This window comes from Martes martes (assembly GCF_963455335.1).
Source record: "Martes martes genome assembly, chromosome: 15".
NCBI classification, from domain to species: domain Eukaryota; kingdom Metazoa; phylum Chordata; class Mammalia; order Carnivora; family Mustelidae; genus Martes; species Martes martes.
The window spans coordinates 20,041,393-20,066,611 of NC_137903.1; the positions used below are offsets into that span (position 1 = coordinate 20,041,393).

Consider the following 25,219-nt stretch of genomic DNA (forward strand, 5'->3'; position numbering starts at 1 on the left):
TGACAATGTCATTTGGGTCTACTAAAGCATCATTCTGGTTGCACAAACTAGAAAGAGAAGTTGCACTGTGGTAATACCCGTCTTTATCTTAGAGACCAAGAGTCATTTTGCAAATTTGTAGTATCATTTCCCTAAACAACTTAGGACCAAATTGTACTTCTGTTCCTCAGTTCTACTTTTTGGGGAGAGAGAAACACAGCTCTTGACTCTATTTTTACCTTATTTTTTTTTAAGCACTGCTGACAGAGTTAAGATAACTTTTTATTATACCATGTATAACTATGAAATAGCATTAACAGGGGAAGGATGTAATAAATTAGACATCTCTTCATTGTAGAGAGAGAAGATGGAAACATCATTGGTTTTCTTTCCTCAATTAAATATGTGTGAATCAAAAGAAAAAGCTTTTTTCAAGTTAATACATGGTTCAGGAAAAGAAGAAACAAGCAAAGAAGCGAAAATCAGGTAAAAATCATAATTTTTAAAATCAGTTTTATACTTTTAAAAACATGATTGATGTTGAATATTTGTTAGCACTTGTTTTTAAAGTATGTGCTTGGAAATATATTGAATGTAGTATTACAACTGGGAAAAAAGTCTCTTTGTTTATTAGGAGTAAACATCTGTTAAGTCTAAAATGTTGGTTTTTTTTTTTTTTAAGATTTTATTTATTTATTTGATGGAAAGAGTGAGAGAGAGAGAGAGCATGACCAGGGATAGGGGCAGAGGAGGGGCAGAGGGAAAAGTAGATCCTCCCCAACCCCCCACCAAGCAGGGACCCTGATGTAAGGCTAGATCCTATGACATCCGGATCATGACCTGAGCCCAAGAGAGATGATTAACAACTAAGCCATCCAGGTACCCCTAAAATGTTTTTATTTTTGAAAAAGTGCAACAATTTTAACCACACGGAACAACTAGTGACAATCTTAATTGAAATATAATCTCAAATACTTTACAATCACTGAGGGGAAAAAAAACAAAATATATTTCACATACACTATCCTAATTCCTCTGTAAATTGAATGAAATTCACTAAGAAAAGCATTGTGAGTGTGTGTGTGGGGGGGGGGTGAATGTGGGTGAGAAGGGGTGTTCAGGTGATTACCAATCCCAAATTTGTTTGACAGAAGGAAAGATTTTAATTGTCATCCAATCATCCTGAAGCTAACTCTTTTTCATTTTCAGAGCTAAGGAAAAAAGAAACAGGTTAAGTCTTCTCGTGCAGAAACCTGAGTTTCATGAAGAAACCCACTCCAGTAGATCTGGGCACTTGGCCAAAGAAACAAGGTGAATAACTTTTAATTATTTGAGGGAAGATTTTGCTGATTCTATCATTAAATCTTTAAGAAAGAGGAAATTAGGGATTTCCATTTTATTGGAAATTACACAGTAATATAAGGAAGGTTAGAGATCTCATTTCAAAAAACTAGGAATATTCCATAAAATTAAACCACTTTAATGGCTTAAATTAAATAACCTTATAAAAATTTAAAGGTACGCTTTTAAAATTACATACCTGTCAATTTTAAATGATATATTTTACTCCTTATAAACTGATGAAATACTCATTAATTTAAGAGTTTCACAATGTAATATTGTCATAGAAGAGAGCTATTCATTTCCTCTCTTAGTAGTTTGAAAAAAATGCCTCTACGTAGAAAAGCAAAAAAGCATGAAAAGAGATGTTTTGTCATTTTTAACCATTCAAACAGAAAACGAAGTGGCCTTATATACTTATATACTAAAATACACATTTTTCCAAAAATGAAATATGACCAATAAAAGATCCAAGACAAATATATTCAACCTTTTAAATTGTAACTATAAAATATTTGTTGTATTGCAACTTTTTAAACGTATTTCTTATCCCTTTAGAACCTCATTAGCCAAACTTCCTGTATTTGTTTAAAAAAAAAAAAAATTGTTGCATGTTGTGGTAAGAGCATCAAGGAAATTGCAGTTAAAAAAAAAAGTTTGGCTAAAAGTTAGTGTTAGTTTAGGTTCTTCTATTTGCTGAATTAAACTGGATATGCGGAGATGAATAAAGAAAAAAATAAAAAGATAATTGACCTGATTTCTTTTTCTTTGTTCTTAACCTAACACATGATTAATTTTAAATAAAATAATTTATACACTCATGAGAAAATATTTAATGTTATTTTAACATATTGTTTGATAGGCAAAATCAATAAAAAAGTTGACAAATGTTTTTGAAGTTTCCAATGTAAATACAACTTTCATGACATAATAATAAAAGAAAACCCTATGACTGAAAAGAGCAGTGTTAAACAGTGTGTTAGAGCAGATCCAGAAACAGACTTTCTGCATACTCCATTACAAACATTTTGTTTCTTGAACAGAGTCTCCCCTGAAGAAGCAATGATATGGGGTGAATCATTTGACAAACTCCTTTCCCATAAAGGTTAGTGGTGTTTTTCCCCAAGTGCTTTACATTTTAATGGATAATTATGCAAAGTGTGCACATAACTATACAAAACAGGCTGTCATAAAAATGTAGTCTGATCAGCAATCTGAGTTTTTTATCAAGAGAAATAACTAAATAATAGAATAGTCAACAAATGGAAAATTTTTTAAAATATTCTGATTTTACTAAAAATACTTATTGTGGTTGAAATATTACCTCTTTGTGTTGTGATTAATAGTTTCAAATTTTTTAATTTATTGATTCTTTTAATGAGATCCTTCATTTTAAAATACCTGATTACACATGTTAATTTTATTGATCTAAAATTTAAAGTAGTTCTTTCATTGGAAATTCACGTAACCATCATGAAAATACTTTTTTTTTTCAAATTTTGTAAATATTTCACTCCTCATATCAATACATCTATTAAAAATAGATGTACTTATAAAGCAGAATTTTGTAGAAGAGCTGAGAATCAGATGGGTATTTAAGATGGAACTTTTTAGGTGAGGTGGAAGATGAGAACAAATATTGAGTCCTTAATTTGACTGTTCAACACTGATAAGTCATGATTCAGGACAGGCTTCCTAGATTGTCTGTCTGTCTCTCTCTCTCTCTCTCTCTTTGTTAATTTGACAGTTTATTATAAGGAAGCAAATGTCTTTTCATCTCTGGAGGCTCAAACCCATCAAGTCACCGGATAAATATTAAGTGTTTAAATAATATAAATAAATTTATTTCTAGGAAAAGTTTAGCCCACTGTTCCTTTGAGATCTGAGCTCTGATTCTCTTGTGCTACATAATGGTTGCATAATCTTAGTTAATCTTCCTACTTTCTCTGACTTTCAACTTCTTCAACTGTAAATGGAGATAACAATGTCTTTAGTTCCAATAGGAATGGATTCTCTCAGGATTAAATGAGATGGTGGATAAGAAACCAATAACCGACCCTACATGAGTGTAAATTATTACTTCTATTATGAAAAATAATAATTATCAGCAATAAATTTATTTTTGGAAGCTTTTATTTATTTATTCGACAGAGATTTAGAGAGAGTACAAGTAGGCCGAGTGGCAGGCATAGGGAGAGGGAGAAACAGGCTCTTCACTGAGCAGGGAGCCTGATCCAGGACTCTATCCTAGGACCCTGAGATCAGGACCTGAGCTGAAAGCAACCCCTTCACCAACTGAGCCACCCAGGCACCCCTCAACAATAAATTTAATAATCTTTTCCTATTTTCCAGTTTATTCCCAACTGGGTAAAATCACTTCCAAGGTAAAATTTCAATTAAAAGAAAGATATAAGCTGTATTTATTTATTGAACTTAATAAATTGGTACATAATAATTTCATCTTACGCTCATGACCCATACAGAGAGAAGAAAGATTCAGCGAGGGTAATTAGCCCTACAGAAAAATTTCCCCCGGCATTCTGTAATCATTCTGTATTACAAGTAGTCAAAACTGAATGGAAAAAATTAAATCTGCTTCTCTCTCTTTTCTCTGCTGGTGGAAATATTAAAGAACTATAAAATAGCTGCAATTTGAATCACGAGGGTTCAACATGATAATGAAAGTCAGCCCCACTGACCCACTTGGACATTATTATCATTGCTCTTGATCAAAGTGCTAATTAAATTTTATTGAATTCACAAAAAAATTATGTTACTAGTATCCTTTTAATCAATCCCCCCCAAATCCAATTATTTTTAATTGCAAAGCTTATTGTAATATTAAATTATAAAGCATAAAATAATCTGTTAAAAAAGTCTTTTGGTTGCAATGGTTGAATTCAGCTCATTTCTACTGTCTTGACTCCAGGCAAACAAAAAAAGGAAGGAAAGATCTTATACTCATTAATACACACACATACACATACACATACACACACACATATATGCACTTCAAGAAAGACTTTATCAAATTTTACAAAATTCCTCTGTGGTTAAATGAGTAAGTTTCTTAAATTCTGTTTCTTAAATTAAATTCTTAAATTCTGTCATGTCTATATAAAGGAAAAGGAAATTGTATTAAATTTAGCCAAATGGGAAATGCAGTGATAAATCAAATTAAATACAAATCAAAATACAATAGAAATTTGATTATTATTTTGACAAAAATGGCTGATATTAAAAGCAGTGTATGCTAATTACTAGCAACCTTAGAAGTGGAACCACAGAATAGATGGTTCTTACTCTAGATTTTAGGGGACTTAATCAAAATTCACTAGCTGGACAAGGAGAGAGACCATCCAAGTGCAGAGCCAACATAAGCACGGGGAATTAACCAGTGCAATTTATTTAGGGAATTAAAAATAAAGTAATTCTTTGTTGTGAAACAATTTGAAAAAGAAAGGGAGGCTTAGTGTGAGAGACAATAGACAGATGAGACTAAAACAGAAAGAGCATGGTTTTAGCTATATTCCACAGAAGTGACAGAATCCATGGAGTGTTTTGATAATCTGGCTATTTTATCCAAATTTCATCCTTCAAATGTAGTTTAGCTCTTTTAAAAAATTAAAAAAAAAACACAGAAGGTAAAACCCAAGAAAATCTAAATGAAGTATGGACTTTAGTTAATAAAAGTGTATCAGTATTTGTTTATCAATTATAACACGTACTTTGCCAATATGAGATGTTAATAATAGGAGGAAACTTGGTTGTGGGGTATAAGGAAACTGCACTGTCTTCATAACTTTTCCATAAATCTAAGTCTATTCTAAAATAAACAGTTCCTCTTGTTTCTATACAGATATTAGCATACTTCCTTATTTATTGACAAATTTGTCTGAAATTGTGAAATGAATCATAAAAATTTATAATTTAACTACACATATAAAATCAATGATTTCTAAATGCTATATCAGATTATATGTGATTCATCATCATCAATTTCAAATTTAGTTATCAGTCTTCTTATTAATTGACCTTATAAAAGTAAATGTTACCAATATAAAGTTAACAAATCAATTCTAATGGTATTATATGTATGTGTATATTGTGTGTTTGTATACATATATGTATATGGTTCCACATAAGATATCTTTGAAAGTAGAATAATTCTGCTCACTAATATATGTTTGCAAATAATTAGCTAAATAGTTTAAAAAATGCTATGTAACTTGCAATGTATCGTGTAACCTTTTAAAAATTATTAAAAGAGATTATATGGATGTGTGCAGGATTTCAACAGGCAGAAGAAAAAATAACTCCTGAGCTGAGAAAAAGGCAGGAAAATAGCTAGAGAAATAAGAGATTTTGGTATAACTTGGAAAATAAACCAGTTCACTTTCACTGGGGCAAAGTAGTGAACAAACACATTGGCAAGTCAAGTTGGAGACAAATTTCAGAAGAGTTTGTTAGAAAACTGATGGAGAGAAAAGTTGAATTCTATACATGTAATATGGGCTACCTACAAGATTGTTACAAATATAAAAGCTAACCTCAAAGTAAGGACTATTTTGGAAGGAAAACAGATGAACCTGGTGACTGATTGAATGTGTGTGTGTATTGTAAAGTGAGATGATGAAGAGATGAAGAAAAAGGATGAGCCAAAAATCTCTAGATTTTATTCCATATTAATAGGAAGATGACAGTGCCTTTTACAGATGAGAAAAAGAAGGGGGAGCACAAGATTTGTGAGAAGATAACAGGTCAGAGTTTGAACTTATTTAGTTGCTGGTAAACTTTATTGAAAGTTTTGCAGGATTTTATAGGCACACACCTAGAATATAGAAGAGTACTTGATTATAAATAGAGATTTTCTAACCATCACATCTTCAATCAGTTAACTGAAGCTGTGAAAGAGGATGTTATTTCCTGCAGGGAGTCTCTATCGGTAAGAAAATATTCCAACTACTACATAACTGTGCATTTTATGGTCATTGCAAATAATTCCAATTTTTTTTTTTTTTTTACTTTTTCATTAATGAATATTTGCTTGGACTTTTTTGCAACCTGTATTGTGGTTCTACTAAACTTGATTCTGAGAATAATTCATAATGATGAGGGAAGTAGGATATGTAAGTCATGGCTCCCCCTTGCTTTAAAAATATAAACCGATTATACTGTGGAAAATACTTACTACTGACTTTGAATAAAGTTTGCAAGGAAATGAGTACTTCACTTTTGCAGAAGGAAATCAGTACTTCTCCTTACATGTTTTACCTTGTGGCTTTCAGCTTGTTCTTCCCAATTTTCAGTTACTGATTTTCTGCAAGATAAAGGATTCCAGTGTTCTGCAACGTTAAATTTCTGAATCAGGCTGACCCATAACAAACACTCAATTTCTTAATTTGTCTCAGGATAAAAGTAAGTAAAATCCAGTCTAAATTATAAATGGATCACATAAATACATCATTATTGCAAAAATAACCACAACATTCTATGTCAGGTCAAGAGCTATGAAGCCAAATATTTAAGGGGAAAACATGCAACCTGGTAATACCGTACTTGGGTTGCCAACCTGAGAGTTTCTTGACTTTTTGTTTCATTTGATTTCTTGGCATCAGAAAAATTCTCCAACAGATGCCAGAGTTTCAATTTAGAAACATGTAATCACAAGCATTTCATATTTGTATGACACACTGAGCCAGCTTCTTCCAGTGTGAATTCTAATCCCAGGTTCCATCAAGCACTTTTGGCAGCTGCATTCACCACTGCTGCCTTCTAAAGGACTGTTTGGTAGGTTACTCCTTCTGTGTGCAAATGGTTCCGTTGTGACCTGACTTAACGTGGCTGCCCAAAGTGAGTAAGAGAAACAGGAAGTAACTAAGGTGCTGGGATAATCTTGCACAACATTGCATGTTACTTTTTAAAAAGTAATTTACTTAAACTTTTAAATAAATGAACTACTTTCTCCTTCATTATTAATTCATTTCTTGAATCAGTATTTATTCTTCCTTATTATATTCATATTTTGCCAACAGACCCCATTCACTTCGATTAACCCATTATCAGCACTTTTAGCACATAGCACTTTTCCCACTGTTAGTTCTGTGACTTCATTCTGAACATCTGTATGAAACTCAAGACTAATCATGTAACAAAGTTCTAATCCATATTCCAGAGCACAGTGGCTGGCACATAGTTGACACTTATATTTTGTGAATTAGTAAAGGGCCATATATTAAGAAACATTTATTTTATTTTTTTGAAAGTTTCTATTTGGATTCCATGCAAATTGATTTTCCTCTGCTGCTCCAAACAGAATAAATAACCCCCACAAATGTCCTTCATTAGTCCATGGGTTATAAATGCCTGTCTTGCAGACCCATTGACTTTCATACTCCTCAGCAGCAGGGAGTTTGTTGTTTGATGGCAGCTCATAACTTTGCACAAAAAACATCTGGGTTCTAGCTTCTGCACTATATTTTACCAGCTGTAAACTTAGGGGAACTTAACTCTTTTTTTTTTTTTTTTTTTTTTTTTTTGCTTTTGCTTTTTTCAGTGTGCAGCTTAACTCTTTGTACCTCAACAACTTCATCTGTAAAAATGGGTTGCTCCAGTAGGGTTGACATGAAAATTAAATGGAGCTGGGCCAATAAAAGGCATATAGCAATGTGTCAAGACCTTAGCAAACACCTAAAATGTCTATTATAATTAATATTACTGCATTTCAGTATATAATATAGTCCTCATGTTCATACTAGGTGTTTTATAAATAAAAGGTGAAGAAAGTTATTCTTACTATGTAACAATTTCAGTTGCCTGGCATATGGATGATTCCTTTTAGATGTTTAGTGCAAAACACTTTGTTATAATTGAGATCTATTAATAGGAAAAGTAATGGTCATATTCTCCCAAAATTATAACATTTATTAACTCACTTTAGGAATAATTTGGCATTTAAAAACTGATCAACCATACTTATACATGACATATGGATAGCATAAGTTGAAATCAGAAAAGTTTTTTCCTTTACTTGGGTCAATGTGACTATTTACAGTCCCAATAATGCTTATACTTAATTTCCTCTTTCCAAACTAGGTTTAATCTGGAACAGACTATTGTCTCATTGCAAGATTGCAGGCATTTTATTTTGACTCTGAAACATATACATATTTAGGTATTTGAGGAAAATCTTCTATGTATCAAAATGCTTCAAAAAATCTTTACCCATTTATATTTCCCTTCTACATTTGGAGAAAAGCACACTACACAGCATTAAGAAATAATCTTGAAGATCAAACACAAACTAAAAAATAAGAAAAGTTAAATATCCTACATTGATCATTCTTGCTTATTCTCAGTGATTAGAATTTGTAAACTCATTCAGGAACTGCTTAGCACTAAGAGCTCTTTAAAAAGGTGGTGCTTAACAAGTTCTGACGTGCTTGTCCATCTTAAATGATAGCTTCTCAAATTCTTATAGCCTGACCTTTGCCTGTCTTCCTAGTTTCTTCACAAACATTTAACTAGCACCTGGTGCTCAGGATTAATTTATATAGAAAAAAAAATCTCCCCTTATTCCAGTGAAAACACCAATGGAAGGAACAGTGGGTTAGGGCTGCATGATTCTTTTGTCATGGTAGTGGTTGGAATCATCTCCTATTCAATACTTTGGAAGTGTCTATGGGTTGTCATGTCATTTTCTGTTCCTGTATCTCTAAAATATTTTTAAAAATTGCCTATGACATTAAAAAATGGTACTTCATGACAAAGAGGACAAGTTCTATATATAGGAGAAATAAAAACATATTGGTGAAATATAAAAATATGTATGGTGAAATAAAAAACATAGTTTGAGGATTGTATTAGTTTCCTCTTGCTGCTATAACAAATTTCCCTAACTTTAGTGACTTAAAACAACACAAATATAGTATCTTACAGGTCTGTAGGTCAGAAGTACAGTACAGGTCTTATCAGGGAAAAAAAAAATATATTAAGGTGTGGTTAGGCTGTTGTCTCTTCTGGAGGGTCTAGGGCAGAAACCCTTTCCTACCTTTCAGGTTTTTAGTAGAATTCAGTTCTTTGCAGTTTTGGACGAGGGTCTCCTTATGTTACTGGCTCTAAACTCATGACAATTCATACCCTCTAGAAGCCACCACATTTTTTGGCTCATGACCGTCTTCTTTCATCCTCAAGGTCGGTAACAGTCCTTCTCACATATCTCCCTGACCCATTCTTTTGCCTTCCTCTTCCACTTTTAAGGACTCATGTGCTCAGACTGGATTAGATTATCCACCTAGATAATGCAGAGTACTTTACCCATTTCATGGTCCCTAACCATACCCACAACTGCAAAGCTCCTTTTTCCTATGTAAGGTAACATGTTCACAGGTTTTGGGAATTAGGGCATGGACATCTTTGGAGGGCTGCTACTGTACCTACCACAGAAAATGTTGCCTTCCTAAGAAAGATACACGTCTACAACTTTGTTTGTTTGTTTGTTTGAAAAGTGAGATCTGGGGAAGTTGAACTTATCTGAATCTCAGTTTCCTCATCTATGAAAATGAATATAAGGCATATTCCTAGCATCTGTTGTAAAGGTTAAATGTGATAGTGTATATAAGCAGCACTTAGCCCTCAGAATCTCTCTAAACATGTTTTAAATGCAAAATCTCTCAATTTCTCTAATTCCACCATAGAGATTCATTCTTGCCTCACTCTGTATGGAACATTTTATATTAGAAGCCATCACTGACCATAAAGAATCATTCTAAAGAGTAGTGAATATAAGAAATGAACATAAATGAAAATGAGTTGAGGAAAGAAAGCTATCACTTTATTTCACAATTCTTTTAACTATAATGTTAGAACATTTGCTTCTCCTTTCATACATTGCTAAATTTAAGTCTTTAAGTCTTTTTGTTCAGAATTTTTGCATCTCTGATCATGATGGATATTGGTCTATAGTTTTCCTTTTCTTTCTTTCTTAATATTTATTTTATTTATTTCTGAGGAGGAAGGAGTATCAGGTTTTGGTATTAAAATGATGTGGAAAGTATTCATCCCTCCACTGTTTTCTGGCAGGAGTTATATAAAATTAGAATACTTTTTCTTAAGTGTTTGATAAAATTCACTAAATCTGAACCCAAAATTTGTTAGGGGGAGGGGAGAATATTTTTATTATAAAGTCAGTTCATTAATTGGATTAAGGTCATCAGATTTTTCACTTCTTCAGTGTCACTTTGGGTAGGTTTTTTTTTTTTAAACAATTTTCCCATTTTATTTAAGTTACATTTATTGGTATAAAACTGTTCATAATATTTATTATCTTTGTGATATCTGTCAGATATGTGGTAATATTCCTGATTTGCTTTATACTATGAAACAACCCTGCTAGGGGTTCTATTTTACTAATATTTCCAAGAAACTAATTTTCTCTATGTTTTTTTCTTTTAATGTAGATTTCTCCTCTATTTTTATTATTTTTCCCTTCTACTTACCATGGCTTTAATTTGTTCTTATTTTCAAGCTTCTTAAGGTAGAAACTTATATCTTGTCTTTATACCCTTCTTTTTTTACTAGTATAGATTTACATGCAATGAATTTCCCTCTAAATACTGTTTAAGCTGAACTCTAATTTTGATGTATTGTACTTTCCTTATAATCCAACTATACTTATATCGTAATTTCTCTTGTAATTCCTTATTTGACCTATGAATTTATGTGTGTTTATTTCCAAATAGTTGGAGGCTTTATAGCTATGTTACCAGTATTAATTTTATATTAAAACCCTTGCAGGCAAAGGACATACTCTATAAAATATCATTCTTTTTTTTTAATAAAGGTTTTATTTATTTATTTGACAGAGAGAGAGAGAAATCACAAGTAGGCAGAGAGACAGGCAGAGAGAGAGGGGGAAGCAGGCTCCCTGCTGAGCAGAGAGCCCGATGTGGGGCTCCATCCCAGGACTCTTGAGATCATGACCTGAGCCGAAGGCAGAGGCTTAACCCACTGAGCCACACAGGCGCCCCTAAAATATCATTCTTTTGATGTTTAAATTTATTTTACATCCTACATACCATGTGTCTATCATGGATATTCTTCCTTATACTCTTGAAAATGTGTTGGGCAGAGTGTTTTACAATTGTCAATTAGGTCAACTTGAGCAATAATGTTAAATTTGATATAACCTTATTAATATTCTGTCTACATGTTCTATAAATTTATAAGTGAACAGAATTAAGATCTACAACTGTAATTGTAAGTATTTCTACTTCTTTCAGTTCTGCCAGTTTGCTTCATGTATTTCAGAGCTCTGCAACTAAGTCCATATATATTTAGGATTATTATTTAGTAGTAATAGTTGACCACTTTATAATTATGAAATGGAAATACTCTTTATTTTGAAGTCACTTTGTCAGGCCACATCAGATGGTTTTCACACAGATTTCTTATGCTAAGCACCTATATTGTGTATCATTTTCATTTTTTTATTTTGCCTTAGTATTTTATTTTTAACATGTAGCCAATATATAATCTAGTTTTAATTTTTAATCTGTCTAATGATCTCTTCAATTGAAGTATATAGTCTACTCAAATGTAATGTTATCATTAATATAGCTAACATCTTATTTTCTGGTTGTCCCATAATTTTGCTGTTGTTACTCTTTACCTCTTTACTTTTCCTCAGATTAAATAATTTCTATTCAGCTCTCTTCTACTTGACTCACCCTTTCTTATGTAGTCTTTAATTTGTTGTCATGTCCATTTGATGAATTTTTACCCTACTTTATTCCAATTCTAGACTTTCCATTTGATTGTTTCTATAGTTTCAGTTTCTCTGCTGAGTTTTTGCATCTATTCACTCATTATGTCTTTTTTAACATTTATGTTCTTTAACAAGTCATAGCTTTTTTACTGTCCTTGTATGCTATTTCAAATATTTTGGATAACTTGTTGTCAGTTTCTATTGACTCCTTTCATTATTAATAATGGGTCACATTAGGCATTTCTTTCATGCCTAATAAATTTTGATTGTGTGTGACCATAAAAGAAGATAGAGGAGTGTAGACTATGTTGCCTTCCTTTAAAGAGTTTTGGATTATTTTTCTGGCAGCCCATTATATCCCCCACAGATCTTCTTTATTTTTTCTGGCCAGTTTGATGCTTTGAGACCATCTCTTTGTGATTTGCCTCAATACTAGTATAAGGCCCATGCTCTTAGTGTAATGTTTGTAACAAAATCATGGTCCTTGTGGAACCACAACTCCGAAGTTTTGTGGCAAATTAGACAAGAGTTTTTATCTCATGAATCTTAAAAAACAGCGTGAGAAACACAAGTGAACAAGCAACTATAGCACAATGTTTTAAGTGCCTGAAGCTTAAAGTGTGAAAAAGATAGTGGAAAGAGTTGAAAGGCACTACTGGAAAATATTAAAAAGTAAAGAAACATGATGAAGTCTGTATATAGAAATATAATATTGACTAGAATGTCAATAATGAACTATGAGGGTGTGGGAACAAGGGTCACTAGAGTAAGGTCACTAATTAGAAGGTTGTCAAAATAATCTATTTAAGAAATAATTCTGCTCTAAATGAAATAAATTTTAAAAACCCACTTCTTTATGTTTTTCAATGGGTAAATAAATAGTAGTATGTCATTATCTTACTTGTGATCTTTTATTAGAGTTAACCCTTAAACGACTTAGGTTTGAACTATACAGGTCTAATTACTCTTTGATTTTGTAAGTTAATACAGGACAATACTTTAAATGTAGTTACCATTAGGTTTTAATCTAACCTTTTCTCTTTCTCATGATTTTCTTATTAGTAGTTTCTTTTATCTGGCTTACTTTATTGTAAGAATACTGAATACCATACACATAATATGCAAAATATATATTAATTGACTGGTTATTTGTGACAGTTCTGGTCAATAGTAAACTATTAGCAGTTAAGTTTTTGAGGTGTCAAAAGTTATAAGTGGATTTTTGACTGCATCCAGTGGGGGGTTGGCACTTCTAACCCTTGTACTGTTCAACAATAACTGTATAGTTTTGCAAAATGCTACATTGGTGGAAACTGGATAAAGAGTACATGGGATCTCTATTCTCTCCTACATGTGAATTTATAATTTTCTCAAAATAAAGAAGTTTAATTTTAAAAAATGTGTATAAGCCAAAAGAAGTAGAATATCATAAAAAATTGAATGAGCACTAGTTTTAAAGTTAGTTTGTCTTAGGGATGAATTCTAATTGTCATATTCTAACTATGTAAACTTTACCTGACTGAGCCTTAAATAAATGATAGTCATCAAGGCCATTAACATCATCATCATTAAAACCCACAAAGTGTAATACTATGTGCCAGTCACCATTTTAAGCACTTTGCATGTTTTATTTTTTTTATTTTGATGGGTGTACAACTTTGTGAATATATTCAAAACTACTAAAAGCTTTATTTTTTTTTATTGTGTTATATTAGTCACCGTACAGTACATCATTAGTTTTTGATGTAGTGTTCCAGGATTCATTGTTTGCATACAACACCCAGTGCTCCATGTAATCCGAGCACCCCTTAATACCTATCACCAGGCTAACCCATCCCCCAATGCCCCTCCCCCCTAAAACCTTCAGTTTGTTTCTTGGAGTCCATAGTCTCTCATGGTTCTTCTCCCCTTCCGATTTCTGCCCCTTCATTTTTCCCTTCTTTCTCCTAATGTCCTCCATGCTATTCCTTATGTTCGACAAGTAAGTGAAACCATATGATAATTGACTTTCTTTACCTGACTTACTTCCCTTACCATAATCTCCTCCAGTCCCATCCTTGTTGATGCAAAAGTTGGGTATTCATCCTTTCTGATGGCTGAGTAATATTCCTTTGTATATATGGACCACATCTTCTTTATCCATTCATCTATTGAAGGGCATCTCAGCTCTTTCCGTGGTTTGACTATTGTGGACTTTACTGCTATGATGATTGGGGTGCATATGGCCTTTCTTTTCACTACATCTGTATCTTTTTTTTTTTTTTTTAATTTATTTGACAGACAGAGATCACAAGCAGGCGCAGAGAGAGAGAGAGAGAGAGGAGGAAGCAGGCTCCCTGCTGAGCAGAGAGCCTGATGCAGGGCTCGATCCCAGGACGCTGGGATCATGACCTGAGCCGAAGGCAGCGGCTTTAACCCACTGAGCCACCCAGGCGCCCCGACATCTGTATCTTTGAAGCAAATACCCAGTAGTGTAATTTAAGGGTCATAAGGTAGCTCTATTTTTAATTTTTTGTAGAACCTCCACACTGTTTTCCAAAGTGGCTGTACCAATTTGCATTCCCACCAGCAGTGTAAGAGGATTCCCCTTTCTCCACAACCTCTCCAACATTTGTTGTTTCTTGCCTTGTCAATTTTTGCCATTCTTACTGGTGTAAGGTGGTTTCTCAATGTGGTTTTGATTTGAATTTCCCTAATGGCTAATAATGATGAACACTTTTTCATGTCTTTTAGCCATTTGTATGTCTTCTTTGGAGAAGTGTCTGCTCATGTCTTCTGCCCATTTTTTTGATGTGATTAATCTGTTTTTTGGGTATTGAGTTTGAGTTCTTCATAGATCTTGGATATCAGCCTTTTGTCTGTGGTGTCATTTGTGAATATCTTCTCCGATTCTGTGGGTTGTCTCTTTGTTTCATTGACTGTTTTCTTTGCTGTGCAGAAGCTTTTTATCTTGATCAAGTCCCATAAGTTCATTTTCTCTTTCATTTCCCTTGTCTTTGGAGATGCGTCTTGAAAGAAGTTGCTGTGGCCAATGTCTAAGTGGTTACTGCCTATGCTTTCCTCTAGGATTTTGATGGATTCCTGTCTCGCATTGAGGTCATTCATCCATTTAGAGTTTATCTTTGTGTATGGTGTAAGAGAATGGTTGAGTTTCATTCTTCTGTAAAAAGTTATCCAATTTTCCCAGAATCACTTATACTTTGCATGTTTTAATATTTTTAATTCTCCCCTCTCTTGCTTTCTTCTCTCATGATATGTTTGCTTTCTTTAATGATATACTTGGATTCCTTTGTCTTTATTTTTTGCATATCTATTTTTTGTTTTTGATTTGTGGTTACCATTAAGTTTTCATCTAATATCTAATGTATATAACAGTCTATATTAAGTTGATGGCTGCTTACATTTGAATGCATACTTTACTCCACCCCCCAACCCTGCATTTTTTAGGTATTTGGTATCATACTTTGTATCCATTTATTTTGTGAATCCCTTGACCAATTTTTATAAATATACTTAATTTTACTGTTTTTATGCTTTCTACTTTTCTTATTCCTACTTGTGGTCTTTCCTTTTAATTCAAAGAGCTCCTTTTAACATTTTTTGTAGGAATGATTTAGTGGTCATGAATTCTTTTTTGTTTGGGAATCTCTTTTATCTCTCCTTTTCAGAATGATAACCTTGCTGCATAGAGTATTCTTGGTTGCAGGTTTTGTTTTGTTTTGTTTCTTTTAGCACTTTGAATATATCATGCCAGCCTGCAAAGTTTCTGATAGACTTACAGGGTTTCCCGTGTATGTAATTGTTTTCTTGTCTCTTGCTGCTTTTAAAATTCTCTCTTTAGCTCTACTTTTTGCCATTTTAATGACTGTGTGTCTTGGTATGGACCTCCTTGGTTGATTTTATTGAGGGGTCTCTGTGCCCCCTAGATCTGGGTTTCTGTTTCCTTCTTGGATTTGGGAATTTTTTGGTTATCATTTCTCCAAATAAATTTTGTGCCCCTCTTTCTCTTTTTCTTCTGGGATCCATATAATAACTACATAGTGACTAGCTAAACATGAATTTGAACACTGGCCATCTTCCACAAGACTTGATACCAATGCCTAATATTGATGGAGCTCAGAACAGAAGTAAAAATGGAGACCCCATACTAAATATCTAAATATCTAAAGGCTTAAGAGCAATAAGTCAAGCTAACAAACTGTTAAAAATACATATTTCATCCTATTATTTTTATAAATGTACTGCGTAACCATTAGGCTTAAATTTAAAATTCTCAGACTTTTCACAGTTCTATTAGCAACATGCCTGCCTTCCATCTCTTTCTACTCATAGTTCAGTTCCATACTGTGAAAGTCCTCTTTGCATATTTGGGTAGACACCTCAACCTTCAAATTCAAGTCTTATCCTAGGGGTATATATACTTTTGAGTCTGTGTGCCTTTAGTCGATGAACTTAGGGAGAGGACTGTAGAAACCCTGGTAACATAAAGCTATTAGACAGGGAATTCCAGGGTCCTGAGTATAGAAGCATAGTCTAGAAGTGGGGGAGGGAGGTGAGGGGAGAATGGGATCCAGGTGGAATAGTTTCTTGGCTCCATAGAATAGCCCCCACATCCCTGAGGAAGGCACTGAGGGACCTGAAAGAGCCCCAAAGCAAGGTCCAGAGTAGGGTTTTGTCCCTCTTCCTCAGGTCTATGTATGATAATCAGCCTCATTCCAACAGGATTAATACTTTTCATAATGTGAAGATTGCAGCTAATTTATATGATGTCTCTCACATAGATTGTGCAGATGTGTGTTTCTTCACTGCATTAGAGGGAAGACATAGCTATTCTGTTAATATTTGCAGTTATACTTTAATATCAAGTAGTACAATACAGAAGGAGAGGTGGGTGGAGGGATGTGTTGGTATTAAAATGGGGACTTGTGATGAACACTAGATGTTGTATGTAAGTGATGAATCACTAAATTCTACACCAGAAACCAATATCACACTGCATGTTAACTAACTGGAATTTATACATATTTGGAGGGGAAAAATCACATAGTCCAATTCCTCAGCATTAATATTGTATAGTTAAAATATATCACTTCTTTTCCTGGTAGATGGACTGAAGACTTTTACCACATTCCTTAAAACTGAATTCAGTGAGGAAAACATTGAATTTTGGATAGCCTGTGAAGATTTCAAGAAAAGTAAAGACCCTCAACAAATTATTGTTAAAGCAAAAGCAATATATGAGAAATTTATACAGAATGATGCTCCACAAGAGGTACAGTAAAGATAATTGTAAAAATTTAAAACTGCTTGAAAATTTTTTGAGAGAATCTATCTTTATCAAATCAGTATCCTCATATATTCTATCAGAAAGGTCAAGATTTTATTGAAGCAAATTCGGATATTTATATAAATTCCTACATATGAACAAAATGCATTGTAAGGCTTCGCCATGAAAGTTAAAGTATAATTGAAGTCATTCCTTGGGGTTACTTTTATTCTAGACTAAGAGTAAATACAATTACTTGTGGCCTTTAGATTCATTCACTTATCCATATTAATCACCTAAGCATAAGCAATGTCTTATCAAAACAATTTCTATAAGTGAGGAAGGCAAGACAAATTAAAAAGTTTGTATGATGTACCATTTTAGTGTGAGCTCATCTACCTATGCGAAGTTTTGATTGCCCCAAAATAATTATTCCTCCGTTTTAAGATAGACTAAAGAAAATTTCATAATCGATAGATGAGCAAAACCTAATTTGACAATGGTTCAAGTGAAAAAATCTCACAGTGTGAGATAATTGTGTGATACAACTGCTGAAACTGTAGCAATAAAATTATACAACCAGCAAATATTACCTGACTGCCCTCAAAAATAATTTAAATAGAGTTTCTATATTTTTATTATGTGTTCAATAAATAGTGTTTCTTCGCTGAAATGGTAGCACTGGTAGTATATCACTGTTAAGAGTTCTGTTTCACTATAAATTAATATGTCCATGAGGTAGCATTGTTTATGTGGATATCATTTCACATGGAATGATGATTGTTTTTCTTGTATCAATATGTCTCAATCTGTTCTGTGTTTCAGTGCATTATTCTGTTTTTCCCAGGGCCAATTTTATAAACAATTTTTTAAAAAGCAGCTAGTTGTATAGTGTTACCCCTGAGGGAAAAAGAAGGAACCCTAAATGAAAACTTAACATCTATCAGAATCAGATATAGTGGTAGTGCTCTGATAAAAACCATTAAAGGATTCTTTATCTTTAAAAGATATCCATTTTTATCATACACTTGCCTGTAAGAAAGCATCATAATAAAATGAAAAGAGCACGGGGATAAAACAAAAGCCCTGCATGGAAATCCCATAGATGCCCCCAAGTCACCCTTTGCCCTCATTCAAAATAATTTAATTTCTATGAAGTTTCATTTCCACATTGAAAATGGGTTAACCTGATGGTCTGTGTGATATTTACAATGTTTCATTATTCTAAATCAGCAGAGAGTGAGAAGGACCAGGAGCAAAGGAAGAGAAGAGCCAGATGAAATGTCACCCCAGAGTAAATCATTGGATTCTTAGACTTATAACAAAAAAAAAAAAAAAAAAAAAAGAAAATCACAAAAGCTACCAAGTGCTTTACGCCCATTCCAACATTGGATCAGTCCTGCACTGTTTGTTTTTCAAAAGTGTTTACTTAAGTAGATTGACCGTAATCATACTTTTTGTTATTATTATCATCCAGGTTAACCTTGATTTTCACACCAAAGAAGTCATTTCCAAGAGCATCACCCAACCTACCCTACACAGTTTTGATGCTGCGCAAAGCAGAGTGTATCAGCTTATGGAACAAGACAGTTACACACGTTTTCTGAAATCTGACATATATTTAGACTTGACAGAAGGAAGACCTCAGAGACCAACAAATCTTAGAAGACGATCACGCTCATTCACCTGTACGGAGTTCCAAGATGTAAAGTCAGATGTTGCCATTTGGTTATAAAGAAAATTAATTGTGTTCATTTTGATGGCAAGCTTGTAATCTGCTTTTAAGATATAGCAGTTTACTTCTAACAAATGAGTACATGTTTTAAAATAAAATGCATTGTGTCAAAGGATTTTTTAAAAATGTAAATCAAAACTTACATTATAACAACACATACTATATCTGCCAATATATTCTGTAAAGCCTCCATTTAACTTAATTCCACTCATAATCAGAAAAAAATATTACTTAATGGAAAGAAAGTAAAGAAGTAATAAGAGTGTGTTATAAGACCATAAAGTTGAGTTAAAGTTAAGCTTTTGCAAAATTGTCTATACTTAAACCAAATATCTACTTTGGATATTTTTTCTACATGTAAAAAAAGTTAATGTTCAGATATCCATATATTCAGAACACATTTTCCATAATGACGAAGACTCTTTCACTCTCAGTCATAGAGAGTAGAAGTGATCTGGTTCTTACAGTAGGAGAGGAAAATCATTGTTCTTGGGTTACTAACCCTAGCTCAAGAATAAACAATGTATCACTTATAGTTATAAGCCAGAAACAGGAACTTTGGGGAAGACACATTCACCTCTGTAGAACTTCCAGGTTAAACATGACCCACATTGATAACTAAAAATGGGATCCACATGTGGGCTCATCCTTAAATGAACAGAGGCTTACCCAGTAAGCAGAGTACATTTCTAGTAGTCGTAGAAACCTGACCATATTATATATAGCTTCAAGGTTGGGACTAGAAGCATCTTCTCATCTGCTAGCAGAAATTGCTACTAAAGTAGTGGGCAATTAGTAGTTTGAATGAGGCCCAGAGGAGGTTTATCCCAGAAGTAGTTAGGTTTCTTTTTTGGACTTTTAGGACTGGGATAAGAATTAGAAATGAGAGGAGGTAAAGAAGCAAGGAGTCCAAGACCTTAGAGACTTGGGCATCTGCTACATTGGCTCCTGTAAATAAAGTACTTCCCCATTGATTGTTTTTCTTCCAAATCTCATTGAGTCATTTAATACTATATTATTCAAATAAGAGTATGTAATAAGTATATATGTCTCTGCTTTAGGGAAATATTTTATTTTAAACGTGTGTTGCATGTAAATGTCTGTATTTAAATATGCCATACAATGGGCTGTGGCAAATGTTATTTTAGTTGAAATGTAAAATATAAAAACTGCAGATCACCTATAGTAATAAATATTTTTAATTTCTTCATTCATACAGTTAATGTTTATTTGGTCACTAACTGCTCTTGCTGATTGTTGATTATCCTTTCTGTCATCAAACTACACACAGACATATTTTCTTATTTTAGAATGATATTGGGATAGAAAGTGTTAAAGTGTTTTGTCACTGATCTTAATGCTAATTCAATTCTTTATACTGTTATAAATATGAAAACAAGGTATCATGCATTTCAAAAACCAACTGAGAAAATGATTTTTAATTTTTCTTTGGCTGCTTTGTATTTTCTTTTTCTGTAGAAGTGTCTTTTCAGAGAGTCTGATTGCTTCATGCACAGTTAAGACTTGATACACAAGCTTTCTGATCTCACTGGAAAAATCATGGGCTGATTTTAATAGCATTGTTCTAGGACCACAAATAAATATGATGCAGCTTTTTCATTTGTAATACTTCTCCAATATCTTGTTTAAAGAATTCAGTGGGACCCTTCAAAAACGTAGAAGGACTTTTTGATGAACTTAATGCCTGACTTCAAAGAACTTGTATCCATAGAAGGAAAACATGGTCACAAACAGGAAACAAAATAAACAATTAGAGAAGTGAAAAGGCCAAGTAAAAATGTGCAGACAATACTGAGCACTGGCTGAAGGCATTACAGAAATACAATGGAAGCTGGAGAACTTGAGAACCTCAGTGCTTGGACTACCTAAACGGATGTGTGTGCTTCAGAAATTCATTTACTTTTGAGCATCTTTACCTTCCACATTTTTTTAAATATAAAGGCTCAGCGTTTCTGATTCTAATCCTCTATCCTCTATGGTCTCTACATTTTGGTCTCTAAGTAGACCACCTGATATTCTCCGAAGCACCTCTTTTTTCTTTTTAAGATTCTATTTATTTATTTGACAGACAGAGATCACAAGCAGGCAGAGAAGCAGGCAGAGAGGGGGAGAGGGAGAAGCAGGCTCACTGCCGAGCAGAGAGCCCGATGCGGGGCCCGATCCAGGACCCTAGGATCATGACCTGAGCCGAAGGCAGAGGTTTTAACGCACTGAACCACCCAGGCGCCCCCCTCTTTTTTTTTTAATTTAATTTTTTTTAATAAACATATAATGTATTTTTATCCCCAGGGGTACAGGTCTGTGAATCGCCAGGTTTACACACTTCACAGCACTCACCATAGCACATACCCTCCCCAATGTCCATAACCCCATCACCCTCTCCCTCCCCCCTCCCCCCAGCAACCCTCAGTTTGTTTTGTGAGATTAAGAGTCACTTATGGTTTGTCTCCCTCCCAATCCCATCTTCTTTCATTTATTCTTTTCCTACCCCCCAAGCCCCCCATGTTGCATCTCCACTTCCTCATACCAGGGAGATCATATGATAGTTGTCTTTCTCCAATTGACTTATTTCACTAAGCATGATACCCTCTAGTTCCATCCACATCGTCGCAAATGGCAAGATTTCATTTCTTTTGATGGCTGCATAGTATTCCATTGTGTATATATACCACATCTTCTTTATCCATTCTTCTGTTGATGGATATCTAGGTTCTTTCCACAGTTTGGCTATTGTGGACATTGCTGCTATAAACATTCGGGTGCACGTGCCCCTTCAGATCACTACGTTTGTAACTTTATGGTAAATACCCAGTAGTGCAATTGCTGGGTCATAGGGTAGCTCTATTTTCAACTTTTTGAGCAACCTCCATGCTGTTTTCCAGAGTGGTTGCACCAGCTTCCATTCCCACCAACAGTGGAGGAGGGTTCCCCTTTCTCTGCATCCTTGCCAGCATCTGTCATTTCCTGACTTGTTAATTTTAGCCATTCTGACTGGTGTGAGGTGAAATCTCATTGTGGTTTTGATTTGTATTTCCCTGATGCCGAGTGATGGGGAGCACTGTTTCATGTGTCTGTTGGCCATCTGGATGTCCTCCTTGCAGAAATGTCTCTTCATGTCCTCTGCCCATTTCTTGATTGGATTATTTGTTCTTTGGGTGTTGAGTTTGCTAAGCTCTTTATAGATTTTGGACACTAGCCCTTTATCTGATATGTCATTTGCAAATATCTTCTCCGAAGCACCTCTTGACTGACGCCCAAGCAAGGAAAAGTATGGCAAATAAGTATGGTTAATGAAGGAAAACTTCAGACTAAAAGTTAATATGAGATACTGATCTAATAATAAAGTGTAATTTTGTAGAAAACTTAGACATAAGTGAAAGGAAAGAAACAACAGGAAATGTAGCTTACATTTTTTTTTTAACCAATATCTTTAAATGGATTGAAGATAATTTGGACAAAAGTCAGTACCCATGTTCTCATATTTTATACATGATAGAAGCTCAATAAATGACTATGGAATCAAATGGAAGCAAAAGGAAGCATTATGAGGAAAGCTCACATTTCAGGAAAGAGTAAAGGCATACTTTCATCTGAATGTGGCGTATATTTATTTGAATCTTGGCTCTGCCACTTATCAAGTGTAGTATGGTGGTAAGCTTCCTAAGTATTTTGAATTTCAACTTCTCATTTATAATATTGAAGTAAAACATTTACAGTGATCTTAAGATGATTAAATTCAAAAATGTTTGTAAAGTACCAAGTATATATTGACTTTAGTGTGTGAACAGAAATATGGGAATTATTCTTGGAATTTAAATATCATATTTTAATTATAAATTTTCCTAATTTCTATGTTAAAATCAAATAAATGTCCTTTGAGAATAATGAGCTTTTTTTGGATAAATATGGGGATAACTCTTGCTCTCACCAAGTCTTTTATCATTTTACCACACATAGAAAAGTAAATAATGGCATTTAGCAACATAAAAATATATGGGAAAATTATAAATTTCAATATTCTTTTAAAGACAAAGCTGAAAAAAATCTTTTTAATTATACACAATGTTGACTGGAGAAAAAAAAAAACAAAAACAAAACAGGACAAAGCATATTCAAGATATATACTCCCCAAAATGCTCAGACTTAACCATAACATTAACTAAAATTTAAACACATTAAATTTATTTTCACTGTGTGACACCAACTGTATTTAATTTCCTTGCTTTTTCATTATCATTGGTCTATAAAAGGGGAAGCAAACACAAAAATACTTACCACAAGTTTATTCATTTACATTACCTGAAGTAATGAAAGGTAATATAGCATAGCCAACCCATCTTCTGTAGCACGTTGTATGTATGAACAAATATTTATTGAACACTTTGTGTTTGATTGGTACTGTTAGTGCTGGACATTCAGAGGTGAATTAAAGAGTGAAAGGGAGAGAGAAAGAAACTTTCTTCGTGGTATGTTACCTGATAAAATTTGCATAGTACAATATTCAGCTGAAAGCTATGCTTTATATAAAACTACATTTAGGTAGTGTGGTATTTGGCTTTTATACTGAGGATATGTGTCATATATTATATGTTAATCTCTTAATTCATTTTTAAATAGAAGCTACCTTAATTTTTGAATATTTGGTTGAATCATTTTAATAAAATTTGATTGGAGCCACTGATTTATTATTTTGTAAAAAATCTCATCGCTTCTTTCATACTTTATATATGCTACATATAAATACTAGAATGAGTAACAGTGGTTAAAATTAATGATATAAAAATGAACATTTAAATTATAAGTTTTAACCACAGAGGTTAAATTTTCTCTTCCATGTTTTAAGGCTAAGTCTTTAGCAAAGATATGGGTTGTTTGCTCAAGTCTTTTCAAAGGATAAGTGATAATTCAGACCAGATTTTACATCAATGAGAAAAAAAAAAAAAGAAGGGTTCTGAAATCAAACGTAAAATCACAATTATACATTTGAAAGTTTTTGATGAATATACTCTCTTTAAAACCTCTATTTTTGTGACATAAATTAAAGGAGCATTTAACATCCTAGTAAAATAATGAATCATACAGAAGTAAATGTAGGCTGTGACAGAATGGGAGGGAGGAAAAGGGAGGTTGGAAAAATAGAAAATAAGTATCTATGAACAATTCCTCAAATGAGAGAGAGTTTTATGTATTTATTAATGTTACATGTAACTGAGTCATAGAATTTACTAAACAATTATAGAATCTATATTTTTTTTTGTTTTCCACCCCCTGAAGACAACAAGCTTGAGAATGTTATTACTTTATATACTATTATTCTGTCTTCTACTTCTTTTAAAATTAAAATTCCTGAAAAAGAAATTGGGTCTCTTGATTTTATAGAGCTGGTTATTCTATCTCTCAGACTTCATCTTCCTAAACTAAGTAATAATTTATCCAGATTATTCTAAAATCTATATACTCTGTCTTTATAGGTGTGTTCCCTTGAAGCCTGGCACACAAACAAAACTTTCTTGGTGTGAAAATAAATACCAATGCTTCTATTTTCGATTCCATGCATGATGTTACATTAAAAAACACTCTAATATGAAAATTGAATCAGGATGTTTAGATAAAGGAAGTAAAGCCAACGTAATATGATTTCAAAGTGTTGAAAATAAGATGCAATGTGAATTTAAAATAAACAGTGCACAGGAAACCCAAAGTTTTTCTCCTTCTTTAGTATACAGGACATCAGTGCCACCAGGCATCAGAAGGTTACATATGTAAAATTTAGGAGGCAGCTGAGATTTTGTGGATAGAAAATACCTAACCTGTATTTGTCTTTTCCTCGGAAATCATCAGAGATTAAAATCTGTTCTGAAGGAGCGCCTGGGTGGCTCAGTCGGTTAAGCATCTGACTTGGTTTCAGCTCAGGTCATGATCTTAGAGTACTGCGATGGTGCCTCCCCTCAAGCTTTGGGCTCTGAATTTGACTGCAGGGAGTTTGCCTGTCCCTCTCCCCACTCACGTACTCTCTCTCAAATAAACAAAATCTTAAAAAAAAAAACAAAACTGTTCTGAAAGCACTCTCAGATAAAACAGAAAATAGTTTTATTGTGTAGTAACATGCAAA

The 25,219-nt window shown here is 33.4% G+C and overlaps 1 protein-coding gene across 1 annotated transcript; it reads left to right on the forward strand.

Annotated features, from left to right (window-relative positions):
• The first annotated feature begins 216 nt into the window (after window positions 1-216).
• Window positions 217-20,293, forward strand: RGS18 (regulator of G protein signaling 18). Its single transcript, XM_080824958.1, has 5 exons — window positions 217-465; window positions 1,189-1,290; window positions 2,364-2,425; window positions 17,191-17,357; window positions 18,829-20,293. The coding sequence occupies exons 1-5, from the start codon at window positions 347-349 to the stop codon at window positions 19,084-19,086; spliced, it is 708 nt and encodes a 235-aa protein (XP_080681084.1). The 5' UTR covers window positions 217-346; the 3' UTR covers window positions 19,087-20,293.
• Window positions 20,294-25,219: the final 4,926 nt, after the last annotated feature.

Excerpts from the sequence above, each read along its gene's own strand:
- RGS18 (XM_080824958.1), top strand. The coding sequence starts at position 347 with ATGGAAACATCATTGGTTTTCTTTCCTCAATTAAATATGTGTGAATCA. Across the intron at positions 466-1,188 it reads AGCAAAGAAGCGAAAATCAG|AGCTAAGGAAAAAAGAAACA; the intron begins GTAAAAATCATA and ends TTTCATTTTCAG. Across the intron at positions 2,426-17,190 it reads CAAACTCCTTTCCCATAAAG|ATGGACTGAAGACTTTTACC; the intron begins GTTAGTGGTGTT and ends TTTTCCTGGTAG.